General features: G+C 36.3%; 1 protein-coding gene across 3 annotated transcripts; it reads left to right on the forward strand.

Annotated features, from left to right (window-relative positions):
* Window positions 1-54: 54 nt before the first annotated feature.
* ttbk1a (tau tubulin kinase 1a) lies at window positions 55-27,965 on the forward strand. 3 transcript variants are annotated; one of them, XM_077203708.1, is made up of 15 exons: window positions 55-229; window positions 6,108-6,260; window positions 7,785-7,932; window positions 9,230-9,303; window positions 9,542-9,682; window positions 9,815-9,919; window positions 12,120-12,185; window positions 12,311-12,403; window positions 12,531-12,656; window positions 12,927-13,081; window positions 14,099-14,303; window positions 14,449-14,615; window positions 15,638-16,181; window positions 24,851-26,358; window positions 26,626-27,965. In XM_077203708.1, the coding sequence occupies exons 2-15, from the start codon at window positions 6,192-6,194 to the stop codon at window positions 27,068-27,070; spliced, it is 3,846 nt and encodes a 1,281-aa protein (XP_077059823.1). In that variant the 5' UTR covers window positions 55-229; window positions 6,108-6,191; the 3' UTR covers window positions 27,071-27,965. The 3 variants fall into 3 exon arrangements, with proteins under 3 accessions (XP_077059823.1, XP_077059825.1, XP_077059822.1); XM_077203710.1 differs by lacking the exon at window positions 55-229 and adding an exon at window positions 883-1,551; XM_077203707.1 differs by lacking the exon at window positions 55-229 and adding an exon at window positions 2,754-2,839.
* The last annotated feature ends 21 nt before the right edge of the window (window positions 27,966-27,986 follow it).

A 27,986-nucleotide genomic window follows, 5' to 3' on the forward strand; every position in this document is an offset into this window, starting at 1 on the left:
CTATCAAGAGCTCACCAGCAGAGAGCGGAATACCGTGTGTGGAGCATCAGCATCGCTGTGGTGGAGGTCGGAGAGGAAGAGTGATGTGTGGTGCTGATGCTGGGATCCAGACGGGTGGGGAGCAAAGCAAGGAGCATCCAGCATCCTTAGCAATGGTGGAGAGAGGTTTAAAGAGTATCCTGACGCGGGGAAAGAGGTTATGAGCCTCCGTACATAAGAAAATGAGCAGGTAATAAACGCCTTATATTTCAATTTCGCTGTGGCACAATATGTCTGGTTCTGTGATGCCAGGCCATGACCTATTCGAGAACCGCTGTCATTTTAAAACAGCCCCCGTAGGAATACCAACTGCATCCATATGTCTGCCAATAATTTTTGAATTTCTAGGAAAAAAAGGAAAAAAAAGCTTATTATATGCGTTTGCTGAAATAACACAGGCTTATTGAACCCCCGGTGTTGTTTATCGGCTTCAGTTTGAGATGTGTAGTTCTGTTTGGATGCTTTTCTGTTTGGATTGGTATCTTTACTTTTGGCCTAGTTAACTATTCAGTCTGAATAATTCGGGTGTTTTTAATCTAAAGATTTCTCTAATTTTGTTTTGTTGAGTAGGCTAGTTTATGTAACTATACAAAATGAACATTGACAACGGGTGTAGCAGGGAGGCGAAATAGCAAATCCTACTACGGCGAAGAATTAGCTTATGAATAACAATTAAGTCATGCTGTCGTTGCTGACTGGGACGTAATTAATATTCATGAGTCAAGCATTCCTCCTAGCACGATTCGTTAGTTTACTAGCGCAGCGTCGGCCAATTACCCAATCACGTAGCTGTACTAGACGAACGTAACGTAATGAATATTTATCCACAAAGCGTCCTCTACCAGATTGCGAAGAGTCACTGCATGGGTGTTTGACGCGCTGCAGTGCGGACCAGCGCAAAGGATGTTGCGGACAGTTGCGTTCTGTGAGAGCTGTGCCGTTTGTTTATCAAAATTCATTGGATGTCTCGAATATCTGGATAGAATAGCATTCATGTATATACTCTTTTAATTTTCTGTCGTTAGGATGATTGCAATATGATACTTCATAGAGCTTGTTTATACGGCGAATTAGAGCACCTGTCTCGTGCCAGATTTCCGAATCAGAATCAGAAAGAGCTTTATTGCAAATTTGTATATTTGCTTTAACCTTGGACTTATTGTGTCATTAATATGCATGGTTTTTATTTTATAGGCGTGATGTTTACGATTAGATAACCAACTACGCTTCCAGTAGGTGTTTTTGTGGTTGTCCACTGGCTTGCAGTGCATTGTCAGTGTTATTGAAGAATGTATTAAGTTACTCTACATTCGCGTTTTTCTTAGTAAAACGGCTATTAATTTTAGCACGTAGATAGATTTTTTGATAGATGGAATATCATTAATAAAATGCAGGAGTCAGGCGGTTTATGGTTTTAGGAAAGGTCCAGCTGATGATTTGTGTCACTGTGAGGTCCCAAATGAAGATTTCAAAACGACGGAAAAGACTGACTTTTCGTAGTCTGTGTGCCAGGTAGGGAGAGAGACTTCCAAATATATGTTAAAATATGGCATTTGCTTTTTACTGTTTTACTAAAGCATGTGAAATAATCTGGAGTAAGGCTTGCAATGAAATGTTAGTTTTACGTAAAACAAATGTTTAATCGTCTTTTTGTGGAAAAAAAAACAACTTACATTGTACATTTCTTACAAACTTTACTCCACCTTTCTGGCATAAGGGAGAATGGGGTAAGATATGTCACCCTCACATTTTTTTGTATTACAATATTTTGAAAGGGTCCATCATATACGTCTCCCTGTGATTGAAAGAAAAGTGACGATTTTATTTATTATAAATCAGTATTTGCATGTCAAAGTACATTTTCTACAAGGCAGGTCAAATTACTTTTATGTTTTTATGTCAAAACAAATGTACAGAATATTAAACTTTTCTTTAAAAACTGTGAATAATGTGAAGTAAAGAGTTTGGAAAGGGATTGTACATTATTAAAAAACAAAACAAAATTGATAATAAATTATTTATGTTGAATACATGACTGTTTTGTTTGTGAATTAATATTTATTTGGCCCTGTAATATAGATGATGCTTCTCATCTTTTTCAGAAAACCTAAAACAAAAGTGGCACAGCTTACCCCCACTCTCCCCTATGCATTTGAACACAACATTTATGCATTTATAAAAGCATTATATGTATTTACTGTCTTGTTTTTCTCACTGGCCCATATGTGTCCTGGTGTGTTGTAACTTGTGTATGTATCTGTGTCCATTCCACTGTGTTGCACATCAGTGTGTTTTGTGTTTTCTTCAGTTCACAGGGCTTTCGTAACGGCGATGTCTTTTTGTAATGTCAAGTCAAAGACATATTTTTACTTTTGCGCATCAGCTTATGATTCAATTATGCATGTATCACCTTTCTCTGGGACATTGAGTGCAAACTGACCTTTGTGACATTCTTAAGGATTCAGTTTATCTCTGACCCACGCTTGCCTTAAGATGGACGGTGAGTGTCATAATAGTCAAAAGAGGAACAGCTGAGTGTTTGAGACTGTATCAATACTGACCAATGTGCCAAATCCTTGATAACTAGCACAGAGAAGGAAAACAAAACAGCCGGAACATAATTTCAAGCACTTTATCAGCTCAAAGTGCTCAAAACCAATTGCTTGCTAAGTATAATCCATCTCTTCTCTTGTTTTTCTGGCTTGTAGGCTGGCAAAGGAGGGTTTTGGTGTCGACTAAATTGGTCAGTTGCAAGATTTTTGTCAGAGACGTAAGGTTATTGAAGAGATTTGTGAACATGGTGAGAGAGTTACACCGTCCTTCATAGTTCCCCCCTTTCCCTTCCTGGACATGTGGCTGCACTTCACTTCTCAGAGTTTGATCACAAAATGGCTGTTGATGCTTCCCTTCCCTGGGATTCAGAGGAATTTAAATGATTATTCTTTGCTAATTGAGGTGACCTGAATGAAACCCCCTCTGCTTTTCGCTCACCGTAACCTCACATCCCATGGGTCCCCTGGAATGAAAATGTAAAAAAAAAAAAAAAAAACTCACGCAGATTAGTGGGAATACAAGCTGCGCGATTTGAATGCTTTAGCTTTTTCGCCAGCATTACGGCCTGTGCGCGAACAACACCCGTAAGACTGTTCGGGACCTGCTTTTTAGATAGTCGCTCATAAGGGAGAGGGTAGATAACAGCAAATGTAGAAACTATCAAGAATATCCATCTGTCCTTTGGCCTAAAGTGGATTCCCTTTATTATGGGAATGAAGCAATAGCATTTCCACACATTGAGGTTTCTCATGCAATATAAAATTTGACATCATCTCAAAATATAGTCACAAAATAGTGCAATAATAGGGTTCCGGAAGTAAAAATCTCATTCATTTCCTCCAAAGGGGAATATATTTTTAATGATCACTTATAAACCTTTAAAGAAAGATCTAATGTGAGTTATGAGATTGCTAATCAATGGTATATGCCTTTTTTAAAGCGATCAGCCCACATTATTTCAACTGATTTTGTTGAATAATCACATATAACATTCCCGGGTGAAAAGCTACACTACCCATGATTCTTCAAAGAAATCCCCACCTTTGAATTGAAACAGCAAATCCTGCCAAAATATCTTTTTAGTGCCTGCCTACTCCAATTAAGCACTCTCTTTATGCTCTAAAATTTTGAAATAAAATATATTATTTCCACAGTATAATCAACATCTATAAATCCCTAGTTTGATATTTCTCATGTTTTTATTTGATTATGTCATTTGTATTGCTTCATGGGATTGTAGTTCTTTCCTTCATTAAACATTAAAAATGGCCTGGACTTTTTGTCCGATGTTGTCATTCACCTTGTAGCTGGTTGATTTGGTTCATGGCTTATAACTCTTTAAATTAGACTTTTTATAAATCCCTATTGATGGCAAAAATACTTCCGGAACCAATGGCGCTGAAAAAGTGCACTCTATTAAAATTGGTGATTGGCTGTAATTGAAGAGATTTGAAAGTAACGCTATAATGGACTAAACAAGTTGAATAGCTTCATGCATCTACAATGGCTGTTATAGTCACAACAATATACTGCAGCTATTAAAGAGCCCATTGATAACCAGCCACTGAAGGGTGTGGAAATGCTGGCTTGATGAACTTCAGTTGTATCTCAGTGTTCAAAAACCAACACAGTGATTAAACTCTTCACTGCTCACATTCTTTTGCCAACTCATGTGAATTCGAACCCAAACATGATTTCAATGTATTATATTTTCGTAAACAGCATCATTCATCCCTGTAACTGCCTGTATAACATTCAGACTGCCATCTTCCAGTTGTTTTCTACGAATCTCCTTGTTTGCAACTATCAAGGGTACATCAGTGCAGGTGTCAGTAACTTGGCACATGAGTTGGCAATATTACGCTCTGTCACTGTTCTTGGCTGAACTTTGTCTACCTGAATGAATCATAGTGCAGTTTGTTCCTAGATTGTCCATAGAGCACTTCTCTAAGATGCTGCACTGGAGACTGCAGCTCTTGACGGATGCTGGGCTGGGCATGAGTTAGCGATTGAGCTACTGAATCTGAGCCGAGCTAGGCCCTGCATGTTTAACCAACAAAACAACGGTGCTGCATGCCAAATAGCATGTTATTGGGTTCTTATATGCATCTTTCTTAACCTAAGTTTAAAAGAAGGTAACTCCAAAATTGAACCTTGGAGTAAAGTTTCTATACTGCATTAAACATGTAGAGTCTCTCATTTTAGTGCTGAATTTCATTTGTGTTAAGAGGCTGGTGTTTAATTTTAAAAGTAGCGGGACAGTGTTGTTTAAGAATCCAATGACCAAAACAGTTTACTGTCAATCACCTGGTTTTAGAATTAGTGATCGACCGATATTGTTTTTTTTGTTGTTGTTGTTTTTTTACCGATACTGATTATTTTTAGAATTGTTATTATATAATCTATAATTGTTATATTTGTGCTTTTTGACTCAATACTTATATGTCATATAATGTATGCAATTACTTTATGTGTGAAGTTTGTTTGCTTTTGAACACAAACATATTCATTGTTGGATACTATTTTTGACATCTTACCAAATTCTGTTGCACTCTGTGTAAATAATTAAATAATTAAAAAAATAATTTATTTTAGATATGCACAATATATCAGTTATTAGCTGATACTGGATATTTACAGTAATTGTGCATGTTTGTTCCCCTTTTTGTAATAGTAACAAAGTTAACCTTTAAAATCACTAACAACTTAATAACACTTAAATGCAATCTTTAACCAGTCTCAAAATGAATTCACGTTATATTTAAAAATGACCATTTTTTACTGTTTTATTTTTAATTAATTTATACAAAATAGTATAGAATTTTAATATAATTAAAATAATTATTGGCTTACCCATATTAGCCAGAATTTTAATATCAATGTTCCCCCTTTTTTTGGGAAAAAAAGCTACATTTGTTATTTTAATAAATGCTTAGTTGTAAGGCTTTTAATGAATATTTTAGATGCGTTCATAATGGTTTCTTTTTAAATCGTATCAGAAATGCCCAGCAGACTTAATGGAACTGTTTTAGTATCCCCTGTTAGTGCACATCGTAGGCTACTTGGCCTATGTATAATAGTATGTGCTGTTAGAAATATCCTCACTGTTTGTTTATGGGGTGTCATTACTTTTTTTGTTTTCTAGTTATTACCTCCACTGTTTGTGGCCATTTTATTTGCGCAGGTATTTGGGTCAAAAAGTATGTGGGTCAATGGATGTGCCTAGTAGACTTTTCTTTGTCTGCTAACAGCATAGTAACATTATAACGCTCAAAGCAGACTTTAATGTCAGCGTTTTGCCTCTTGAATATGTATCAGTAAATAACCGCAGGAATAAATTGGTGTTCTATCTCATAACTTCTTTTTAAAATCAGGCATTCCAAAGCTTATCTTTGGAATGTTACCATTTGTTGAAGTTTGATGGCAATGCATGTAGAAGCCAGCTCAACTGACCAATAGCACGTCGGCAAAATGGCAATATCAGTGATTTAACACATTTTGGTGGCTTTTCACAGATAAATGGCTCGTTTAAGCTGGGGGCTGCCAGAGTGCTCTCAGGGTTGCAGTGCCTAGCACCAGCTCTGCAGGACAACGCCAACATGAACGGCACTGCAGAGCAGCAGGACATTCTGCCCCCAAATTGCATGGTCAAAGAACGATGGAAAGTGGTAGGTTTTCAAAAGATCAATACATGACATTTGTACACACACACACACACACACACACACACACACACACACACACACACACACACACACACACACACGCACACACGCACACACTGAATTGTTTTGGGTGTAGAAACAATTTTCACTCAGAAATTGCACAAGCTTTTACAAAAAAATTAATACATTGAATTAAACAAAAGTGCAGGTGTAATGGTCAAAATAAAACAAAACAAAATAAAACATTCGTTTTGCTTTCACTAATTTGACCTAAATATAGTGTTTAAAAATGTTTCTTAACATTTAAATGTTTAGAAATGTTAAACATGTTAAATGTTAAATATTAAACATGTGTCAAAAAATTGTTTCTTTCTTATACATTTCTCAAAAACCTGTATGTTTTGTTTACTTTCAATGTTTACATAAAATTTTGAATCCCATATTGCAAGATTTTTTTCAGACATTTTGACTGTTTAACTATTTTTAACATAAATAAAAATACATAACTTTAATTAATTAGTTTGGGGGATAAAAAAATCGGTTTTAAAGAAATTAAAAGTAGAAAATAAAAGTGACAGTAAAGACAGTAAAAAAGTTGCAAATAAATGCTCTTCTTTTACATTTTTATTGATCAAACTGTCCTGGATTTTTTTTTATCATGTTAAGTTGCAGATTTTCAGTAAAATGATGTGGGCTTCTCAAATAAAAGTATGCGGGTACATATAGAATAGATAAAGCTTCCCATCTTTTCTCCTATGCTCTTAGTAGATTATGTAACAGTAAAGCTCTTTTGACCCAAATCACTGGGACTGTATTGTCAAAAGACATCACAAAGATAAAATTCCAGAATTCCCAGTACAAGGGAGAAGAGAATCTTCTCACATGACTGATCACTTCAAGTCCAAGTAAATGGACTCAAGAACCACCAGAGAACTAGACCATCAAATAGACATGATGATTTATAAGTCATTTGAAATCACAAATCTTCTGCTTGCTTTCTCCTTTGTCTTATGGAAATCTATTACTCTGTATGGTGCGGATATGAAATTTGCGACAAATTTATGCAAAGCTGACTAATGTTTGTTCTGCAGTGGGACTGCTGCACTATTGTGTATCCCTGATCAATAGATGTGCCCTCTAGATTGGTTATCAATGAAACAAGGATTATTCACATCTACAATAACATGCAGATGTAGAAGAGATTCTGTTACAGTATTATTTGTCGAGCTTGTTGTTTTAGTCTGAATTGAAATCAATATCTCAGGAGAGTAAAATAAAGGTACTATTGACGCACTTTGAAATTTAAATATTACGAAGTGCTTTTTGATGTTTCCCAGATACTTCTTCTAAAAGACACTTTGCAAGGCTGCGTGCATTTTTATCATTGAATATTGACAACTTTTACATTGGGAGGAAATCACAACTGTTTCTCTGACTCTAGGCTTCCCAGCTCATTCTTGAAATCAATACCAAATTAAACAGAAAAAAATCAGATAACATCTTGTTGTGTTCCTTTTTGATATACAGCTGAAAAAGATAGGAGGAGGGGGGTTCGGGGAAATCTACGAGGCGTTGGACCTGCTGACTCGGGAGAATGTGGCGTTAAAAGTGGAGTCAGCTCAACAGCCCAAACAAGTCCTGAAGATGGAGGTGGCAGTTCTGAAGAAACTACAAGGTAAGACATGGTCATCATTAGTTCTTGGTTTTTCGTACAGCATCGACATCACTTTGACATTGACAAGATATCACGTTGTCCGATTACTGAAGACAAATTCCCTACAGAAATGCACAGGGTCATTCATGTTATACAGTACCCTTTGATCTCCTAAAAACTGTATTCTTGTGTTGTAATTTAAGGAAGTTTGTCTACAAATTGCATACCAATTTAGAATATGTTAAATCAAATACATTTGTATACACTATCCTTTAAAACAACATTAACATTATAATGTTACAAAAGATTTCTTTTTCAGATAAATGCTGATTTTTGAACCTTCTATTCGTCAATGAATCCTAAGAAAAAGTATATCATGGTTTTCTACAACTGATTTCATCATTAATGATAATAAGAAATGAATTCATACATCATCAGATTAGAATGATTTCTGAAGGATCGTGTAACCCTGAAGACTGGAGTAATGGCTGCTGTACTGGAATAATATTTCACAATGTTACTGTTTTGACTGTATTTCGATCAAATAAATGTAGCCTTGTTGAGCACAAGAGACATATAACATATTTAAAAATCCCACCATCCCCAAACCTTTGAATGGTAATGTATATTTTTAACCACCTATTAAAACCATTCTTAAATTACCAAACTGACTTTCTGCAAATTTATCATATCCATTGCTAATATTTACTGATGTTTGGGCTGTTAACTTTTCCCATCATTATGTAACTTCCTAGACTAGAGGATGATTTGGTTAGTTAAAACACGTAGAGGACTCATTGGATGAAAAGTAAATTAACTTATCATTCTTTCCACAATTAAGACAGTATTCCCAAGAAAACATGTTGGAATCGAGCCCTGCTGTGTTTCAAAGGCTTCATAGATTAAGTTGTATGCCAGTCGCATTGTATAATTTTAATACAGTACTTAGTTGACATCATCATGACTGAGGCATTTATTAAAAGCTGTAAAGTCTGACCATCCCATCAGAGTGGACCATGTGCGTGGCATGTTGTATATTTAGCACTGTGAATGAAGCGGCAGTAACACAGCCTACGTGACTGCGAACATGTGAAGCTATACACGCACACACACACATTCTGATGATTCAGTTCGGCCATTAGTCATCAGAAAGAAGCAAAAAACAAACAAAAAAGAAGTACAAGTTGTCATGTAATGGCATATAAAGAAATTGGTTATTGGCCAAGTGGACATTTAATCAGCTTGACTAATAATGCTATTCTTTCATATTTTTTTTTATATAAATTACTTGCACATGTTAATGTTATTTTCTTTTTAGGTAAAAACCATGTGTGCAAGTTCATAGGCTGTGGGCGAAATGATAAATTCAACTATGTCGTCATGCAGCTGCAGGTAAACAACTCCCTTTCATTATATAGTTGGCGCATATAAAACCAAAGCTCATACACAGCAATGCAAATAAGTAATCCTTCATTTGAAAAATCACCATTGCTCGATGAGAGTCCGTGGAACATTTTATAGTACATCATAGATAACCATCACATGCTGGTTTCACTCAAATACTGAAGCGGCCTTTTACTGGTGTTATGGAGGTGTGAGGGCTTCACTTACACTTCATTATCACTCTCAGGGTAGAAACCTTGCAGATCTCCGGCGAAGTCAGCCACGTGGCACCTTTACCATGAGCACAACCCTCCGCTTGGGAAAACAGATTCTAGAGTCCATTGAAGCCATTCACTCTGTTGGCTTTCTCCATCGAGACATCAAACCGGTAATATCTAATAACTTTCCTGAAAATGTAATTGCCTTGTAATCATGTGTCTAATAATAGGATAATGCAACACTGTCATTTGATTTCCAGAAGTGATTTTATTTATCAAGGATGTATGGATTTTCTTTCCAGTCAAATTTTGCCATGGGAAGGCTGCCTTCAACATACAGGAAATGTTACATGCTCGATTTTGGGCTCGCACGACAGTATACAAACACCAATGGAGAAGTCCGACCGGTATGTCACAGTTTAATTCCTTTTCAGTATTATTCATTGTTAATTTAAATATTTACTGGTTAATAATGCTTATGTGTTATTGTGCTTTCTTGCATTGCAATGAAATATGACATTTCTGTCAATCAATATTATTGGTTACAATCCAACCATGATATTAAGTTGTCTTTTGATTGACCCCAAAGGTCTGGTTTTATTAAGTAGCGCCTAGATTTATTTAAGCAATAAAAAGCAATATTCACTGTAACAGTGCAGGCTGGCAGAAAGATGAGCTTGAAAGCTCATGAGATGTTTACAGAGCTCTCTGAATCAGGCACTGGGCTGTTTCCTCTTTTAGCTCATCACAAAGAGCTCTTCATTCGCACGTGTTCCTCTCTTCTCCATCCTTCACACTATCCCTCTATTTCTCTGTAAGCGCAGGTTTTAATGCATCGGTATGAATATTTAATAAGACTGCATGCATCAGTGAGCAATGCCCCCCAGGTTCAGCCTGAGAGAGTTTAATATTTTCATATCTCTCTCCCTCTCTCTCTCTCTCTCTCTCTCTCTCTCTCTCTCTCTCTCTCTCTCTCTCTCTCTCTCTCTCTCTCTCTCTCTCTCTCTCTCTCTCTCTATTTCTATTTCTCCCTCTTTCTCTTTCGCCGTTCCTTTCTGCACAGCTGAGTCAGCTGCACTTTGATTCAGGCAGGAAACTGTGTCATCCTTTAGTCTATCTATCTATCTATCTATCTATCTATCTATCTATCTATCTATCTATCTATCTATCTATCTATCTATCTATCTATCTATCTATCTATCTATCTATCTATCCTCACTCACTCACTCACTCACTCACTCACTCACTCACCTGGGCAATGCAGTGCTGCAGCACTAAAGTGGTTTGGCTCTGTTTTTCTCCTGCAACCTTCAGGAGTTGTTGTCTGTTCCTGCAGCAGATTGAACATTTTGCTTAGGCTGATCCAAAACTACCTCTCCAGATCAATTAATAACTTTATAATGTTGAACAAATAACAAAACAGGTTTACAGTAAAACCAGACTGTAACTTTACTTTGAAGAAAATTCTTCACTTTAAATGCAAAAGTTTTTTTTATCCAATCTGTGGTATCTATTCATATTTATGAGATCCTAAAAAAATCATTTTTAGGATTATAAATAGTTTTGGTGTCCTCAGAACTGTATATGTTGCCTTTGTTTTAAAATGCAGACAGTATAAATAAGAAAATGAAGGTCCAGAGTCATATGCTGCCATGCATGTTTGTTAATATTTGTTGATGTTTATAAATGTTATAAATTGTACCCCATTTTTTAAATATAGCAACTTATTTGTTATACTAACATTTTCTTATTGACAACATTTGAAGGACATTGCATGGGGTCATTTGTATAATTTTGCCTGGTGCAAATGGACATTATTTCTGCTTTTACTTTTGTTTGACCATCTTGTCTTATTTTTGCAGTTTTCGTTTGGGGTTTTAAGTTATGACGTGCATGTCTGACGTATTTCTCCATCTGTTCCCTTCTCCCCACACTCACCAATGGAAAGACTTTCATTGTGAGTGACTTCATGGAGTTCTCATCTTTGCTTTATATCTGACCTCATATTTTTTCATTTATAGCTTTTATATATATATATATATATATATATATATATATATATATATATATATATATATATATATAAATGCATTACGAGAGTTTGGCATTTAAGTTCAGCAAAAGTGCAGTTTCTATAATTGTCAGTAAAAGAGTGAACACTGTAAGATAAAATGAACTGCATCCAAATTGAATGTAACTTTGTTCGGCAAAACAGTTCCTACTTGTCATGTCATTTAGTTAATCAAAAATAAAGTAGTTGATTTGGTTTGTAAGAAATTCCCATTGGGACTAATACACACTAATGCACGCACAGACACACAGGTAAATTTAAGTGACGGAAGGTGTTTACCTTTTGCGTTGCTTGTTCAATGTTCTGGAAGAATGGAACACTATGTTCAGTAGAGTGTGTGTTGTGCAGTGTGTATCCCTCTACTGTTGCTACAATACCACTAAAACAGAAATTAAATTAATAATGCAAATATACACAGGAATATTTTTGTCTGGTTTGTTCTGATGTACATAAATATATATAGAAAATTCTAAGTATTACAGAAGACGAAAATAAAATGCAAAAATAAAATGTTCCTAATACATTTCTGTTTTTAGCCCAGAACTGTTGCAGGATTTCGAGGGACTGTTAGATATGCATCTGTGAATGCACATAAAAACAAAGTAAGTGCTTAGTCTGTCTATTTATGTATTTACATCAAACAATGTATTTTACAGGATATACAATAATCTTATGTTATTTACCTATTCATTTTAATGGAATTCTTGTGTGTGTTTTTTTATTACAGGAAATGGGTCGCCATGATGACTTATGGTCATTGTTTTACATGCTGGTTGAATTTGCTGCTGGGCAGCTGCCGTGGAGAAAAATTAAAGACAAGGTGCTCTGACTTTCCTTGCCTGATTTGAAAATCAGTGTTTGTTATATCTTTTTTTACTTGAAATTAGGTTTTATTTTGTATCAGACCACCATTGTTGAAATGTACTGTTGTCATCTGCATCATTTAGGAGCAGGTGGGTCAGATAAAGGAGCGCTATGACCATAGGATGCTGCTTAAACACATGCCATCAGAGTTTAATGTCTTCCTGGAGCATGTTTTAGCCCTTGACTACTACACCAAACCAGACTATCAGGTACCTAGAAATTGAAAATCTAACTATCTTTATATCTTATTATGTTGATTAAATAGATGTGTACCAAATATAATACTAAAATAGACTTTTATATTGTTATTTCAATATTAAAAAGTTTTTCCTGTTTATTTGACTGTTTATTTTTTACATTTATTTTATATATTGTACATCTACTATATCTCACATTATATAACAATGTAAAAGAATTACATGGATCAATTCATCATACAGATATGAGTAGTCTTTACTAAGGTGTCTTTTCTGTGTCAGCTCCTGATGTCAGTGTTTGAGAACAGCATGAAAGAACGCATCATCACAGAGAATGAGCCATATGATTGGGAGAAAAGTGGGACGGACTCCATGATGTCTGCCACCACACCGACAGCAGCGCAGCAGAACACACGGCCTACAGCGGCTATGGTTGGGTAAGAACCGCATACATGTGAACACATCACACGTCATGTGTTTATGCCTGTGGACGTGTGACCCCATCCATCCATCCATCCATCCATCCATCCATCCATCCATTCAGCCTTCCATCCAGCCATCTATCCAGCCTTCCATCCATCCATCCATCCATCCATTCAGCCTTCCATCCAGCCATCTATCCAGCCTTCCATCCATCCATCCATCCATCCATCCAGCCTTCCATCCATCCATCCATCCTTCCATCCATCCATCCATCCATCCAGCCTTCCATCCACCCATCCAGCCTTCCATCCATCCATCCATCCATCCATCATCCATCCATCCAGCCTTCCATCCAGCCATCCATCCAAAGATCCTCATGTACACTAACACACAAATGCACCACACTTTACAAAACCCACACTAATTCACAGGCAGCCTCTCGAGGGATTTTGTTTCTTGTCGTACATTGTCACATAAAAGCCGTACAGATGGATGAAAGGCATGATTAACATCTGAAATACTCAATCAACTGAAAAAAAGAAGGGACAAGCTTGAATGTGTTGTCTTATTTGTTTTTCTTAATTACTGTTATTTGCATACTGATACATTTTGCAAACTGATTTATTAGTCACAAACATCCAATGCTTCTTTGAACATTGTGGTTTGTTTTCAGTAGGTTTATATGTTCAGAGAGGAGAACACTCACTTCTGAAGGAAATGTCACTCACTTATTTTAGTCCATTGCAGTTCTGGAAAGGCAGAGTTGTTGTTTTGCTCCAGGACATGAAGAACATTTTACTATGAAATAGAAAAACGTCTGATGACTTTTAAAGGAGTTCCCCCTCTGATGCTTCTTCTTGAAAGCTCTGAGTGATATTTACAGAAAATGACTCTATAAAGGTGAAGCATGTCATAAACAGATTTCTTTAAACTAACCCAAGTAGGTTTCCCAAAACATTAAAGTCATTCAGGGTCAACTTGTTTTTTTTTTTTAAATTGAAATTGATTGTGATCTATTCTTGAACCTTTAGGGTCATAAATGTGACCCAGATGCCTGGTGACCTTCAGAGGGAAAATACAGATGATGTTGTGCAGGACGAACACCTAAGCGATCAAGAAAACGCCCCTCCGATTCCCTCTGGCCGGCCAGCTGATGGTAGTCAGTTACCCACTGACGCAGATGGATGGGAGGAGACAGACTTTAATCGCAACAAACTCAGGATTAACATTGGAAAGGTGCAGAGCACTCCAATGAATATAATCCAATCAAATACTTTTCATGATCATATTTTAAAAAGCAATTTTGTTTATTTTAAAACCAATTAAACATTAAAATCCATTTGAAGTTTTATAAGTCCGTTTTTTTTATTTTATGTTGCAGGGAGGTCAAGAGGAAGATGGTAGCCGGGTTGTGTGTCCTGTGTCGCCACAAAGGGGAGGGTTGGACTCTCCGGGTATGCAGGTGCACTCACTCAGGTACCGACGGGTTAACAGCCCTGAATCTGATCGCATATCTGCCGCTGATGGACGGGATGGTTACGGACAACGGTGGGTCGAAATTTTCGTATTGACTCAACCAGTCAGAAGTTAGATAACGAACTATCTGTTTTATAATATTAGCTTGACTGTTTTGATTCATAATACATCTTGTGATGCTGTTTTTGCACTTACCTCTATCTATTGAGTTCCACATGTAAAAAGATAATAATATAATGAGTAGGCTATTTTCATTGATGAAATTTTAATTCACTGCATTATTCAAATAAAGGCAATACAACATGATTATTTCATACACTACTGTTAAAAAGTTTGGGGTCAGTAAGATTTAAAAAAAAAAAAAGAAATGTATAATTTTATTTAGTGACAGTAAAACATTTATAATGTTACAAAAGATTTCAATTTTTTTTTTAAACTGTTATTTTGAACTTTCTAATCATCAAAGCATCCAGGACAAAAAAGTAGCACAGTTTCCACAAAAATATTAAGCTGTTTTCAACAGTGATATTCATAAGAAAATGTTTCTTGAGTACTAAATCAGCATTTTTGAATGATTTCTGAAGGATCATGTGACACTGAAGACTGTAGTAATGATGCTGAAAATTCAGCTTTGTCATCACAGGAATAAATTACATTTTAAAATCTCATAAAAAAGAAAATAGGTATTTTAAATTGTAATAAGATTTAAAAATTTTACTGGTTTTACGGTAGTGTAATCATTTTTTTTCTTTGATTTTCCTGAAAAAAATATATACACGTTATTTATAAAAAATATATACACACTCTATTTTTGCTGGAAAATCAAAGGAAAAAATATTTATACTACCGTAAGAAATATTTTTGTCTCAGTTTTTCTGGAAAATCAAAGGAAAAAATATTTATACTACCATATTTTTTTCTTAGATTTTTCCAGCAAAAATAACGTGTGTATATATATATATATATATATATATATATATATATATATATTGTTCCTGAAATAAAATATAATATTGTGCTCATACTGCCCATCCATACTCTTCATATTTTTGCGTCATTTAGCATCATAAATTCATTATTTATTCCTTTCTCAGCTCTCGAATGGACATCCTGGGTTCTCCGTCTCGGCATGTTTACTCCTCCCAGCCTGCTCAGATGCTGTCCATCGACGGTTGTCGTGGAGACCGTGGTCGTAATGAGGCCTCTGCATCAGTGGACCAGGAAGCCCACAGCAATGCCTTCATTCGCTCCGTCCCACTCGCGGAAGAGGAAGACTTTGACAGCAAGGAGTGGGTTATCATAGACAAAGAAACGGAGCTCAGAGACTTCCACCACCTCCCAGGAGCCGAACCCACCACATCCGGTACCACGGATGAGGAGCCGGAGGAATTACGCCCTCTGGAGGAAGGAGAAGAGCGGCGGAGACATAGAGGGACAGATCCGTCAGTCAGGCCCAAGACGTCACACGGTGACCGGACGACACGAGGCATGCTGCCCCTTACGGAGGAGGAGGCGTCCAGGAGGAGCGGGAAAGGCCAGTCAACCTCAGCGGAGAGCCCTGTGCAGTCACCCTGTCACTCGCTGCCCTCCGGACGGCCACGGCGGAGAGAGTCAGAATCCAACGGACCTCAGAGACAGGTAAGATTATCCTGACTAACCTGCACTGACATTCTTAGCCTAAAGATGGAGTGCACTGGTGGGTTTAAGGTGAGTGAGGCTGAAAATATTTGATGTTGGTAAAGAAATCATGAGGTCCAGCTAGCAGCGCTATAATAATTTGTTTGTTTACAGACACTTTTTTTTTTTTTTTTTTTTTTTTACATGTATCATTATTTGGATGCGGTGTGGGTGCAATGTTTTCGAGCTCATGAGATGCTGAAGAAAAATGGTCTGGATAATTTTTTTAAAATTAGATCAGGAAAAGGATGCTTTTTCACAAACCAGCTTTATCAGCTGAGTACTGGATTTTATCAGCTAATAATGAAATAAATGATAGTGAAATATCAGATGGCAGGAACACTTTACTGTAATTTCTTTATATTATATTGCATCTTGCTATTTTGTTACTTCTCTGCTTGCAAATTAATAACATATATTTTCAAAATGATATTATTTTAAAAACATATTACTTACAATATTTTATGTTTTACAAAAATTGTATACAAATGCAATACAAAAATGTTTATAAATACACTACCATTCAAATGTTTGGAGTCAGTAAGATTTTTTTTTGAAAGATATTAATACTTTTATTTAGAAAGGAATTGATCAATAAAGTAAAGATATTTATAATATTAAAGATTTCTATTTCACATTAATCCTTTTGATCTCCTGTTCTGTTCATCAGAGTCCTGAAAAAAAGTATCATGGTTTCCACAAAAATATTAAACAGCACAACTGTTTTCAACATCGATGATTATGAGAAATCTATTAAAATAGAAAACATTTATTTAAAACTGTAGCAATATTTCACAGTGCATCTGTTTTTACTGTATTTTTGTTTAAATAAAAAGCATAAAAAAGACTGAAACAAAAAATTCTTACTGATCCCAAATTTTTGGACAGTTATGTATAGGAATGCATGATAAATTGGCCACCATATCGCTATCGGTCTGTACATGTTCATTTTTAATGGTATCTTTATCGGCTCGATAAGAAAATGTTGCCAATATATTAAAGTAAATAATGGATTATATCCTTCAGCTGACACACTTCAGATGTCCACTGTTCACCATGATGGTTTTGAATTGCTTGAAAAATGATTGGAATCACTTCAAAAAAGAAGTGTAAAATGCGCAGTACAAGTCTGTCATATAGGCTACATAAAATTATAATGAGAACATCATTATAATTGTGTGTTTGGGACATGGCTTTTAATGGTGAGACTTTTGTTTTTGTAATCAGGCTCTCAAAAATATTATCGGCCAATGTATCGGTTATCTGCTTTCAAATATAAAGAATTATCGGTCATCGCATCAGCCATAATTTTCATATCGGTAACATCCCTAGTTATGTATCTGTATTTAAATGTATGTAATAAATTGTGTAAAAAATATAACTAAACCAACCTATAATCCTCTTTGGAGCACTTTCAATCTTATTTTAAATGTAGAGCCTGATCTTTTCAGCCACCACACAAAGAATGACCTCAGGAATTTCTTGTACCTTTAGAAATTTGTTCACTTTCCACTTGTTCAAGATCGAACATGAAATACTGGTTCCAGAGACATGTGCAGGAGGCTTGGTTTAGCTTGAGTCCCGTTATAGCACTTTTTCAATTTTTAAAATAGCATATCTTTCTTAAAACCAACTTTAATCTATATAAAGCCAGTGCTTTGTGATTGGGCGGTGCTATTATCTCGACTTTTTACAGGGTGTGTGCCTATTTCTTTCTCCCTTTCTTCTCTCTCCATCTGTCACTCTCTCTTTAATTCGCTGTCTGACACACAGACTCATGCCTCATCTCTTCTTTTCTGACCATCAAACATTTGGTTTTCACATGATTTGCTACAATGTAATGATTCTTCTTTGTTCATGATTTGTATTTTGGAAAACTTTTGTATGCAGAAGTTCAGCCGTAACTAAGGGGGTATTCAAACTGATCTAAGGTCAGGTAAACAAAGCTTTGATCAGGTATCATTTTCATATGTAAAGAATAAGGAGTCTTTCGTACTACAGTTTTGTGATATTGAGGTAGCCATAGTGATTTTTTCACACCCTGCGATTGTAAACAAGAAACATGGATACCAAATAGTGTTAATGACTGATTACCGTGCCATTTGTTAAGAAATCATTTATGCTCATTAAGCTGATTTTATTGCATTAACTGCTCAGTTTAGTTCTGATCGCACTACATGGATTTAAATCAAATTCAGTTGTTACAACCTTAAAGGGATTGGTCACCCAAAAATTTAAACACCGTAATGTCCTTTCAAAATTATATTTCTTTGTTTCTTTTTATTATTATTATTAAAATAATTTTTTTTTGTCCATACAATGGAAGTCAATGGTAACCAAAACTGGTTGGTTACCAACATTCTTCAAAATATTGTCTTTTATGTTCTACAGAAGAAAGAAAATCATACAGGTTTGATTGATTTGATTTGAGGATGAATAAATAATGATATTATTTTATATCTTAATATTTATTAAATATTATTATAATAATATTTTGGCTGAACTATCCTATTTAATATTCTAGAAATTATTTCACTTGTTTAATTCGGTTGTCACTCCTGTAAATAATTGAACTCAATATGAACAGAATGGGATTAAAAGTAGCTGCAGTGTGTACATGGCCCAAATTTCTTTTCTTTTATTCTTTTTTCCTTTCCAAATAAAATTACTGGATTTCTTAAATCTTCAGAAATATCCGGGTTTGTTTTCAGCAGTTTTTCAGGAAAAACAAAAAATCTTTGCTAATTAGATTTTGGGGCTGCTTATATCTTGTCCTTCAGAAACCCATTTTTTTTTTTTTTTTTACCTCAATACTGTGTTTGTGTCTTTGAATGCGTTCGAAATGAGGGGTCTACTGCTGAGCGTTTCTACAAATTTTTTCAACCCTGACTGTTGTTTGTGTTTTTAGGACGCTCAGCACTAAACCATTCAGTAAAATTCTGCACTAATTCACAATAAAGTTATTCATTTTCATATTTTAATGTTTGTCATCCCTCATAATCCAAAACAAAATGTGTGAGAAGATTTCAGACACTCTTTACCACTAGGGTGAGCCAGATGACATATAGTAGACCAGCAGTTTTGCTCATCTTAAAAGTTAGCTAGTTTATAGCTAGTTTATTCTTCTCATTTACCCATGAGGAAATATAGCAGAGAAAAAAATCCTGGGGCATTTTTCTAAATTCTGTTTAGAATAACTTGCCCCTTACATTGTTTGGCTGTAAACACAGTCACAGCCTTTTCAAGCTGAACTGAGATTGCTGGATTGTCTCTTTTGTATGATAGCAAAAACCTCAAATCAAAACAGATGAGGATGCTCACTTTTCCAGCAGTCTTCACCTTTTAAATACCCACTGCCTTTGCTTGGCCTTTCGCTCAAAATCCCGTATGACACGTTGATTTCACCCACGGAGAAAATACCAAGGCTGCTGCTGGAGCCACAAAAGAAGAGTGAAAGAGGTGTTTGCGGTAAGCACAGTTTAGGCTAGTCCCTTTTGTACCTGTTTGATGAACTTGCTCATTGTTTTTTCTTATTTGAATTCTGTTTGTCATCATTTTATCCATATGTACCCATTTTTATCCATGTGTGTTTGTGTTTGTGTGCCTGACCATTAATTTTCCTTAAGTTGTCCGCATTTACAACGACGGTGTTTTGATACCGATCGGTAAAATGGTTAAAGTACTTTTTGTCTGGAATCTCTCTCCTCATTGTCTTATACATGGTCACATGTGGCACATTTTTGAGAGGTGGATCTGCATCAAACGAACAGCCTCTGTGGAATAGAGGCTCTCACTGTTGGCTGCCCAACCAAAAAGAAAAAAACATAGCTATCCCTTTAGCTTTGTCTCTTGTGAAAACTTGTTTCCAGGCAACCCATTGTAGGTCTGTGTAAAGAGAGCCCGTTCCTCTCTTTCCTCTGAGTGTCTGGCGTTCTCCTCACTGCATGCGACTGGGGAGATGTCTTAAATGTTACAAATACAAATCCTCTGTTAAGCTCGTGAATTTCAACGCTTGCTCTTTCTCATTTTATTTCAGCTGGATGATGACAGGCCTCACACGGGCCCGCGCTCCAACCAGCTGCGACGTCTCGCCTCCTACGTCTTCTCGTCCTCGACGTTGGAGACTGAGCAGTACCCTCACGCCGGAGGATCCTTCATCCAGCGCAGCCGGTCGGCCGAGAGCAGCCCAGCTCACGGTAACCTCAGATCCGGCTCGAGGCGTCACGCTCCCCTGCAGCCTCCTGGAAGTCCGCGCAGCAGGCACTCCATGCTCAACGTGTCCCGCGTGCAGATTCAGCAGATGCTGGCCAAACTGATGAACAAAAACAGCTGAGGAGAGCTGATGTAGTCTCTTCTCACACACCGATGTGAAAGGCTTTTATTTTTTTTTAAAGGATGATGAATTATTTTTTGGGGAAAGATGAAGTCTTTTCTGATGCAATAAACTATAGATGGTTGTAAGAAGGTAACGACGTGTTAAAGGGAATGCCATGCTTTTACACACGCTGTTCATATCTCGCACTTTCTGCCTGTTATGAACAAACGCTTTAGTCATTTTTATCACTCTGTGAGTAAAAAATCACAATAGATATAGCGACTAATAAAGATATTAATAGCCAAAATTCATTATCTGCTGTGGCTATTCATGTACCTCAGTTGCATGTGTTGCATTTGCAGCTGTGGTCAACCTGAAACATACCGCTGCCTTTAATATGCACGTTTTTTCATTGTCTTCCATGCAAAAAAACATGAAAAACTTGGTGTTTTTTTGTCTTCTTTTAATATTTTTAGTATTATAATTTAAGTTATCAAACACGTTCCAAGCCATCATCCATAGTACATAATGTTACTTACCTACACAGGCTTTTAATTTTACAAAAAAAAAATTTCTGTCCTCGAAAGGTGCTTTGGCCTCACAAAGGAGATGTTATGCAAGTTGAATGAAAGTGTTTTAAATGTAAAATGGAACCATAGGAGCAAAAGGGAATAATATGTCTATGCTTTTATAACCAATGAAGTGGCATGCTGGAGTCTAGTTATCTTTTACGAACGAAATATGAGATAAATGAGACAGCTGTTGTGTCAGTCATACAGGAAATGAAAGAACACACACACACACACACACACACACACACATATATATATATATATATATGTGTTTGTGTGTGTGTGTGTGCGTGTGTGTGTGTGTGTGTGTGTGTGTGTGTGTGTGTGTGTGTGTGTGTGTGTGTGTGTGTGTGTGTGTGTGTGTGTGTGTGTGTGTGTGTGTGTGTGTGTGTGTGTGAAAGCAGTTTCCATTAAATAGCATCTTTTTTACGTGTTAAGGAAGGTGTGTAGATAAAAGCTTTCAAATCTTATTTAATCATATATTTATGTGCATAGAGCTTTGAATCCACTGTGTATGCATTATATCTCATTAAATACCTCCTAGTTAGTCTTGGGTTGGATGCACAGTTTTGTGTTGTATGTTATTGAGTAGCAAATGTATGTGTTTGAGACTGCTGTAGGGTCTTTTGTGTACTGTTCTCACTATTGCACTTTAAAAAAGACACTGAATTGGAGCCATAGCTGTTTCCTTGGCGATGTGATTGATTGCAATAAGATGTGAACGGTGGTTTTGAATTGAGGGGTACAAGATTGTCATTTTCTCAATTAAAATCCACTAGTGTTTATACTGAAAAAAAGAAATGAAAATAAGGGCATATTCTAGGAAATATTATGTACATTAGACATTTAGTGATTAAATAGCACCTTCATTGAATAAACTTCATTTTATGGATGTTGGTGGCTTAAGTTGTTTTAAACAACCTAGGCTTGAAAGCTAAATGGCTCTTGGAGTGTTATTGTTGTAGGCAGGGATTTTTGGCAATATAACATAAGATGCATGCCTGGATTTTGAAAGTTGATGGAAAATGTATTTATACTTTTTTTGTCAGAAAAGAAAAATTATGTGGTCATCAATTGTTTAGAAAACCATTACTTTCTCTAGATTTTTAATTTTTAATTTTCTGATTATATTTTTTAAATACAAGACTAAAAATTAAACAGTTTTTTTGTTGCAAAAGAAGTGTTTTTAAATATATCAGAAACATGGGAATTCAGAAAAAGAGTATTAGAAAATCTGTTATTTGTTCACGCAAGCATACAACTTAAAGGTGCATTGTGTAATATTTCTGAGGATCTATTGACAGAAATGCAATATAAGATCCATAACTAATAGTTAAAACATTGTTTTCAGTGGTGTATAAAGACCTTGCATAATGAACCGTTATGTTTTTATTACCTTAGAATGAGACATTTATATTCTCATAACCGCGGGCAACCCCTTCATGGAGGTCGACATATTGTGTCGTCATGTTTCTACCGTAGCCGACAGCGAACAAACATCGCTACAGAGTGCGTTTCGTCACTACCTTGAAAAAGAGGTTTTCAGTGGTGTATAAAGACCTTACTTAATGAACCGTTTATATGTGTATTACCTTAGAATGAGCAGTTTTACTGAATAATTAAGTAAACATAATTTCTTAATTTATCCTTGTAAAGAAACCTCATTGCTGAACTGGCTACTCTCTGCTGTCTCAGACGATGACATATTTTCCTGTCGGCCATCGTAACTTTTGTGGGTTGCAATTCGTAACCTCACCACTAGATACCTTTAAGTCAGTTTTGAAGCGTATAGTGCAATTTTATATGATTAAATTTTCTGAATTGTGCATCTTCAGTCAGTGAATATTGAAATTGTATTAGAACAGAAATTATACATTTCAAAAATGACTTGGTTTCTGTGTATGTTTCTGGTACTGTCACAGTCATGGCTTCTCACATGAATGTACTGTTATATACCCAAACAGGCTGCTAACTCTTGCACTTATTTTGCACATTTGCTTTTGCCTGGATTACATCAATATGTTTAGCTGTAATTTTACAGTAATGTCACCGACATTAACGGTGCAAGAAATGTTGAGACTGTCCAGGTCTGTTGACTGGGAAGTACTGGAAAGACTGCAGTTCAAAACCTTATTTTTGCATGACTAACAAATGAAGTTGGTCCATGAAAGCAAGTGAAACTAAGACAATTTTGTATGGCTTATGTTATGCCTTTATGTTTCCATGAATTGTATATTGATTTACATACTAAGTGATCAACAGAGCAAATTCCTTTGTCTTTTTTAAAGCAAAATATTCAGTTGACAATATTCAAAATATTGAATTGACAAATAAATTTGCATTAAAGTATAATTTTTTTCTACCATTACAAAATGTTAGCATGGCCCATATGTTTTTGTAAAAGATTTTCTTTTAATTTTAAGTACTGTTTACAACATTTTCTAAGGCCTTTTATTTTATTCCTACCTAAACATCTGCATGTGATGCTCTGAAATACCAAAAAGAAATTAATTTAGTCTATCACATCCTACTAAGCTGCTCTAATGAGTTTTTGATGGTTTTACTTTATGCCTTTACACAATGCCTTTGTCACAATAACACCTTTAGGATGGAGGGAAATGCTGTATCATAGCTGTAATGTGCATGTTGTATGATATATTGTTGATTGCAGGGTCATTCATTCTATATAAAATGTTTATAGTTAGATGTGATGGATCAAGGACGTTTGGTGCATAATTATGTCTGCAGGGAGTGATAATCTTAGCTTGGTGTTGTGAGAAGCTTCGCTTGAACTACAATGAACTCTACTATGATGACACCGATACACAGCTGAAAAGCAACATTGTACACAGAACAAGCTCTTGAAGGAGCTGATACAAGCACCGACTGTTGTCAATATTTAAGGTATTCAGTATATTTGCAATTAAAAACAACTGTGTCAATGGTAACAGCGCTAATTTAAAAGTGTGTGCTGTTGAATAACAGTGTAAAAATAAGTTGCAGAAGGTTTTATTTAACTTTTTATGTAACCAGGCAAGTCATTTAAGAGCAAGATTTTATTTACAATGACAGTCTGGTATTGCCATGTAATGTAAATGGGCAGTGATCTGTTAGATTGATGTACAATAAGGGTATTACCTTTTCTATCACAATTACACTGTACAGTATGCTTGTAATATTCCCAAGTTAAGCATGTATTTTAAACTTTTTTTAAATGATAGGATAATTGTACCTATATATCTAAGAAAGAGAAATTAAATAAATACTGTATACATAAAAGCATGTTATCTGGTTGGTTTTAGTCTGTATGTATTGTATAGAAAACTTGTATGTTGGATACACTTGAAAAAAAAGCAAAATATGACTGGCTGCTGTAAAATGGAAAATTCTTTAACACATTTTTGTGCCTTTTTTATGTATGTAATCTAGACAATCTTAAAAAGCTTGTGTACAATTGAAACATAATTAAAGTCTTTGAGAAAAAAATAGTTGTATTGTGTGGTTGTATAATGTACAGTATAGCAATGATTTTATCTATTAGAAATTAATAAAATGATTAGAAAAGTATGTTAACTCAGTTATGAAGTACAGTATGTCCTCATATACAGTGAGTATGTGTTGCTGGAAAGTGTTTTCCAGGAATATCTCACTGAACAGGATCTCGTTGTTTCTCATAATTTTTCTCACACTGCCTTACCAATATGGCAGTATTGTAACTTTAGCATTTTTATGTTATCCTTTAGGGCCCAACCCCGAGTGAGCCTCTATTATCACCTACTGACTACAGGACTAAATCCCCATCCTCTGAGAAGGAGATGTTTCATATCCTTCCTAAACTGCAGGCTAAGAGAGCCGACTTCCTCACCGTCATGCTTACAGGAAGCCTACACCAGCGACGGGCCTTCACAGCCACACCGCCTGAAACGCAAGATGAGGGACCCAGAGATGACGATGTCACGAAGAGTGAATCTAGTAGTGGCGCAAGCGAAAAAAGCACTGAACGTAGTCAAGATGGGGCTCCTTCAACCTTAGTTGCCGATGATCCACACAAGGAGCCAAAAGAACCGGGTTCTGTTGCTGAAGTAGATCCTGACCAAGAGGACGTCTCGAACACCCTTGTTTTGTTTTCACCAGGAGACACAAAGAAGTCTCCCAATGTTATAGATGCGACGGATGTGGATCAAGCTGTGGCGGGTTCTGATGCCCCTCAAAATGAGCAGTTGGATGAGGTTGGTCGACTAGAGGTACAGGTCCAGGAGGACATAAAGCAGGCAGAGAGGTCTTCAGATGCAAGGCAACCTGATGCAATCAGTGTTGACCCATCCATACAAACATCTAAACTGCCGGTAACTGTCTCAACAGCTTTGGTGGCCTCAGCCTCAATTGCATCACCCCCTTTCTCCAAAGTGGAGCGAACTTTTGTACACATTGCAGAGACAACCCATCTGAATGTCATGTCTTCCAGTGGTGCACAGGTTCTTGAAGTTTTAGAGGAGGTTGAAGACAAATCACAATCCAAGCGGATAAAGGACAAGTCAGTCCTTTCTCAAGAGCCAGGAGGAGTTGCAACATGTGTCCAGTCTGAAGTGACCTCTCAGACTCTTACAGAGGAACCTCAGGTACTCAGTGTTCTGCATGAGTTTTTGCCAAATGAGACTCCTAAAAAATGGGAAGGTATTGTGGTTCCTTTACTCTTAGAGTCTTGGGAACCCATCCATCAAGGTTCATCAACTGAATCCAAACAGGATACACAACTAAAAGACGAATATCAAGAGGAGAACACAGTACCTGAAAGTGTTTCTAAACATCCACAACCAAGGAGCAAAAGTCGAATTCCTATCCTAGTCCCAGAAGAAGAGCCAGGATCTGAACAATCCCTGCCCACCAAAGAGCAACTGCGTAGAAGAGCCATGCAGCAAGACCTGGCCCGTCAAGCTGTAGAAAGACAACGTCAGGGCCGCTGGATGAGACTAAATTCAAGGACTTCATCCTCACTATCTTCTGGAGACGAGCCTAAGAGACCTTCAGAGACTCTTTCTACTACAGGCTCAGAGGAAGATATTCACGTATCTGATGATTCTGTCAAGAAACTCAAGAAGAAGGCTGAGGAAAAGTACAAAACAGAGTGGCACAGCAGGATCCCACGACCAGTTACCCCAATAAGAAAGCCTTCAACTAAACTAGTAGTAGTGGCTCCTGTTATCCAACCTGAAGCTGGAAATGCAAAATTAGAACAAAAGGCAAGCAATGGGTAAGTTCACTTCAAACATGTTTGACAGCCAGGGTTGTGCACCATTTAGAATCAAATTGAGAATGCCCTGAATTTGAATTTTTTTAGATTGCAACTCCAACTCAAAATCCAATTCAGTTTTCAAATAAGATGAAGAACATTTAAATTCAAACTTTAGAATGTAATGGGAGCCATTTCTTTCATTCAGAATTTTACACAATCCAGTTGAAAGTATACCAAAAGTATGAATATGGTAAATTAAATTGTATTTTGTTTTATTCACCTTAGGTCAAAGGTACAACCACAGTCAGGATCAAGTGCTCCACCACTTCACACAAGATCAAAATCAACATTATCTTGTTCTACCAAGCCAAGTGGAAGCAATCGCATGCCTCTCTCCTGTATTCCGGCTTCGTCTCGTCGCAGCTTAAGCACCACAAACTGCACTTTCTCTTCAACCCGTATAGCTAGTCCTTCGCCCCATAGGCTACCCCTACGAACTGCAGTTAGCGAATCTCGCAAGCAGCCGTTTGCCCTCCGTACCACTGTGGATCTCCCACTGAAGTCTAGGACTACTACTTGCAGTGGTCCTGCAAAGGACACCAAACCATCACCAAACCAACCCACCAATACACCTGTTAGGAATCAAACCAAAGCTTCTGCTCATTCGAAGAACACAGTACCCGTGAAAAGGGAAAAAAGCACAAGCAACAAAACAGCTGCAGCCAGATAAGACACTGTGACTGCTGTTTACTGGGATTGTTTCTTCTCAATTACTTGAACATATTGCCTCAACATGTAATCGGCCCCATTGACCAAAATTAACCTTTTTAATTCATTTAATGTTCTTCCTAATCTATGAATGGCTATAGTTCTAATTTAAGATTCTCCACCAAATCATTTTATGTTGTACTATAAGGGTAAACAATGTAGATCTTTCACTTTACTGGAAGTTTTTTTGGAATATAATGGAGGTAATGTCACATTTAGCTTAATCGGTGCTATACTGTATATGTGTTGTTTTGTTGTGCATATTTAATTCAATATGTTTTTGTAGGTGTACTTTATTATTAGTTAGATGCCAAGTTGTCTTTGACCCTTGACACACAATAATAATGTATAATTATTTACAACATCTAAATCAATCATACAGTATATTATGTGTATTTAGGCAGCACAAATTATTATAAACCACCAGACACACAGAACATTGTAAAATATGCCACATATCCAAGGACAAATGCACAAATTTCCTCTGGTCTCCAGCTCGGCCCTCTTTGTAAACCTTGTGATGATGGGCATGCCTTGTCTTTAGCTTGTGATAAGTGTTTGATGATACTGCTGTATGCTTGTATATATTCTTTTCAGTATTTCTTGCAGAGACCTCTTTATTTTTATCAGACAAAGGAAATGGTGAAGTATTTGGGTTTTAGTTTTCTTAAAGGAATATATTGTGGGTTCTACACTGAGTTATCTCATTTTCTAAGCATGGCAGAAATCACATTATAAATAATTGTCAATACGGATTATTTCTAAATGAACAATTTTCACCTCTTTTGCTCCTACAATGGTGAGATGTTAAGTGAGATTTCTGTTGGAACAAGGAGCATAAATTGATGAAGTCTAAATTTGTGCTATGTTGTTGTTTT

Source organism: Siphateles boraxobius, unplaced genomic scaffold, assembly GCF_051911475.1.
Source record: "Siphateles boraxobius isolate OS27281-9 unplaced genomic scaffold, OSU_SipBor_1 5, whole genome shotgun sequence".
In the NCBI taxonomy this organism is placed as follows: domain Eukaryota; kingdom Metazoa; phylum Chordata; class Actinopteri; order Cypriniformes; family Leuciscidae; genus Siphateles; species Siphateles boraxobius.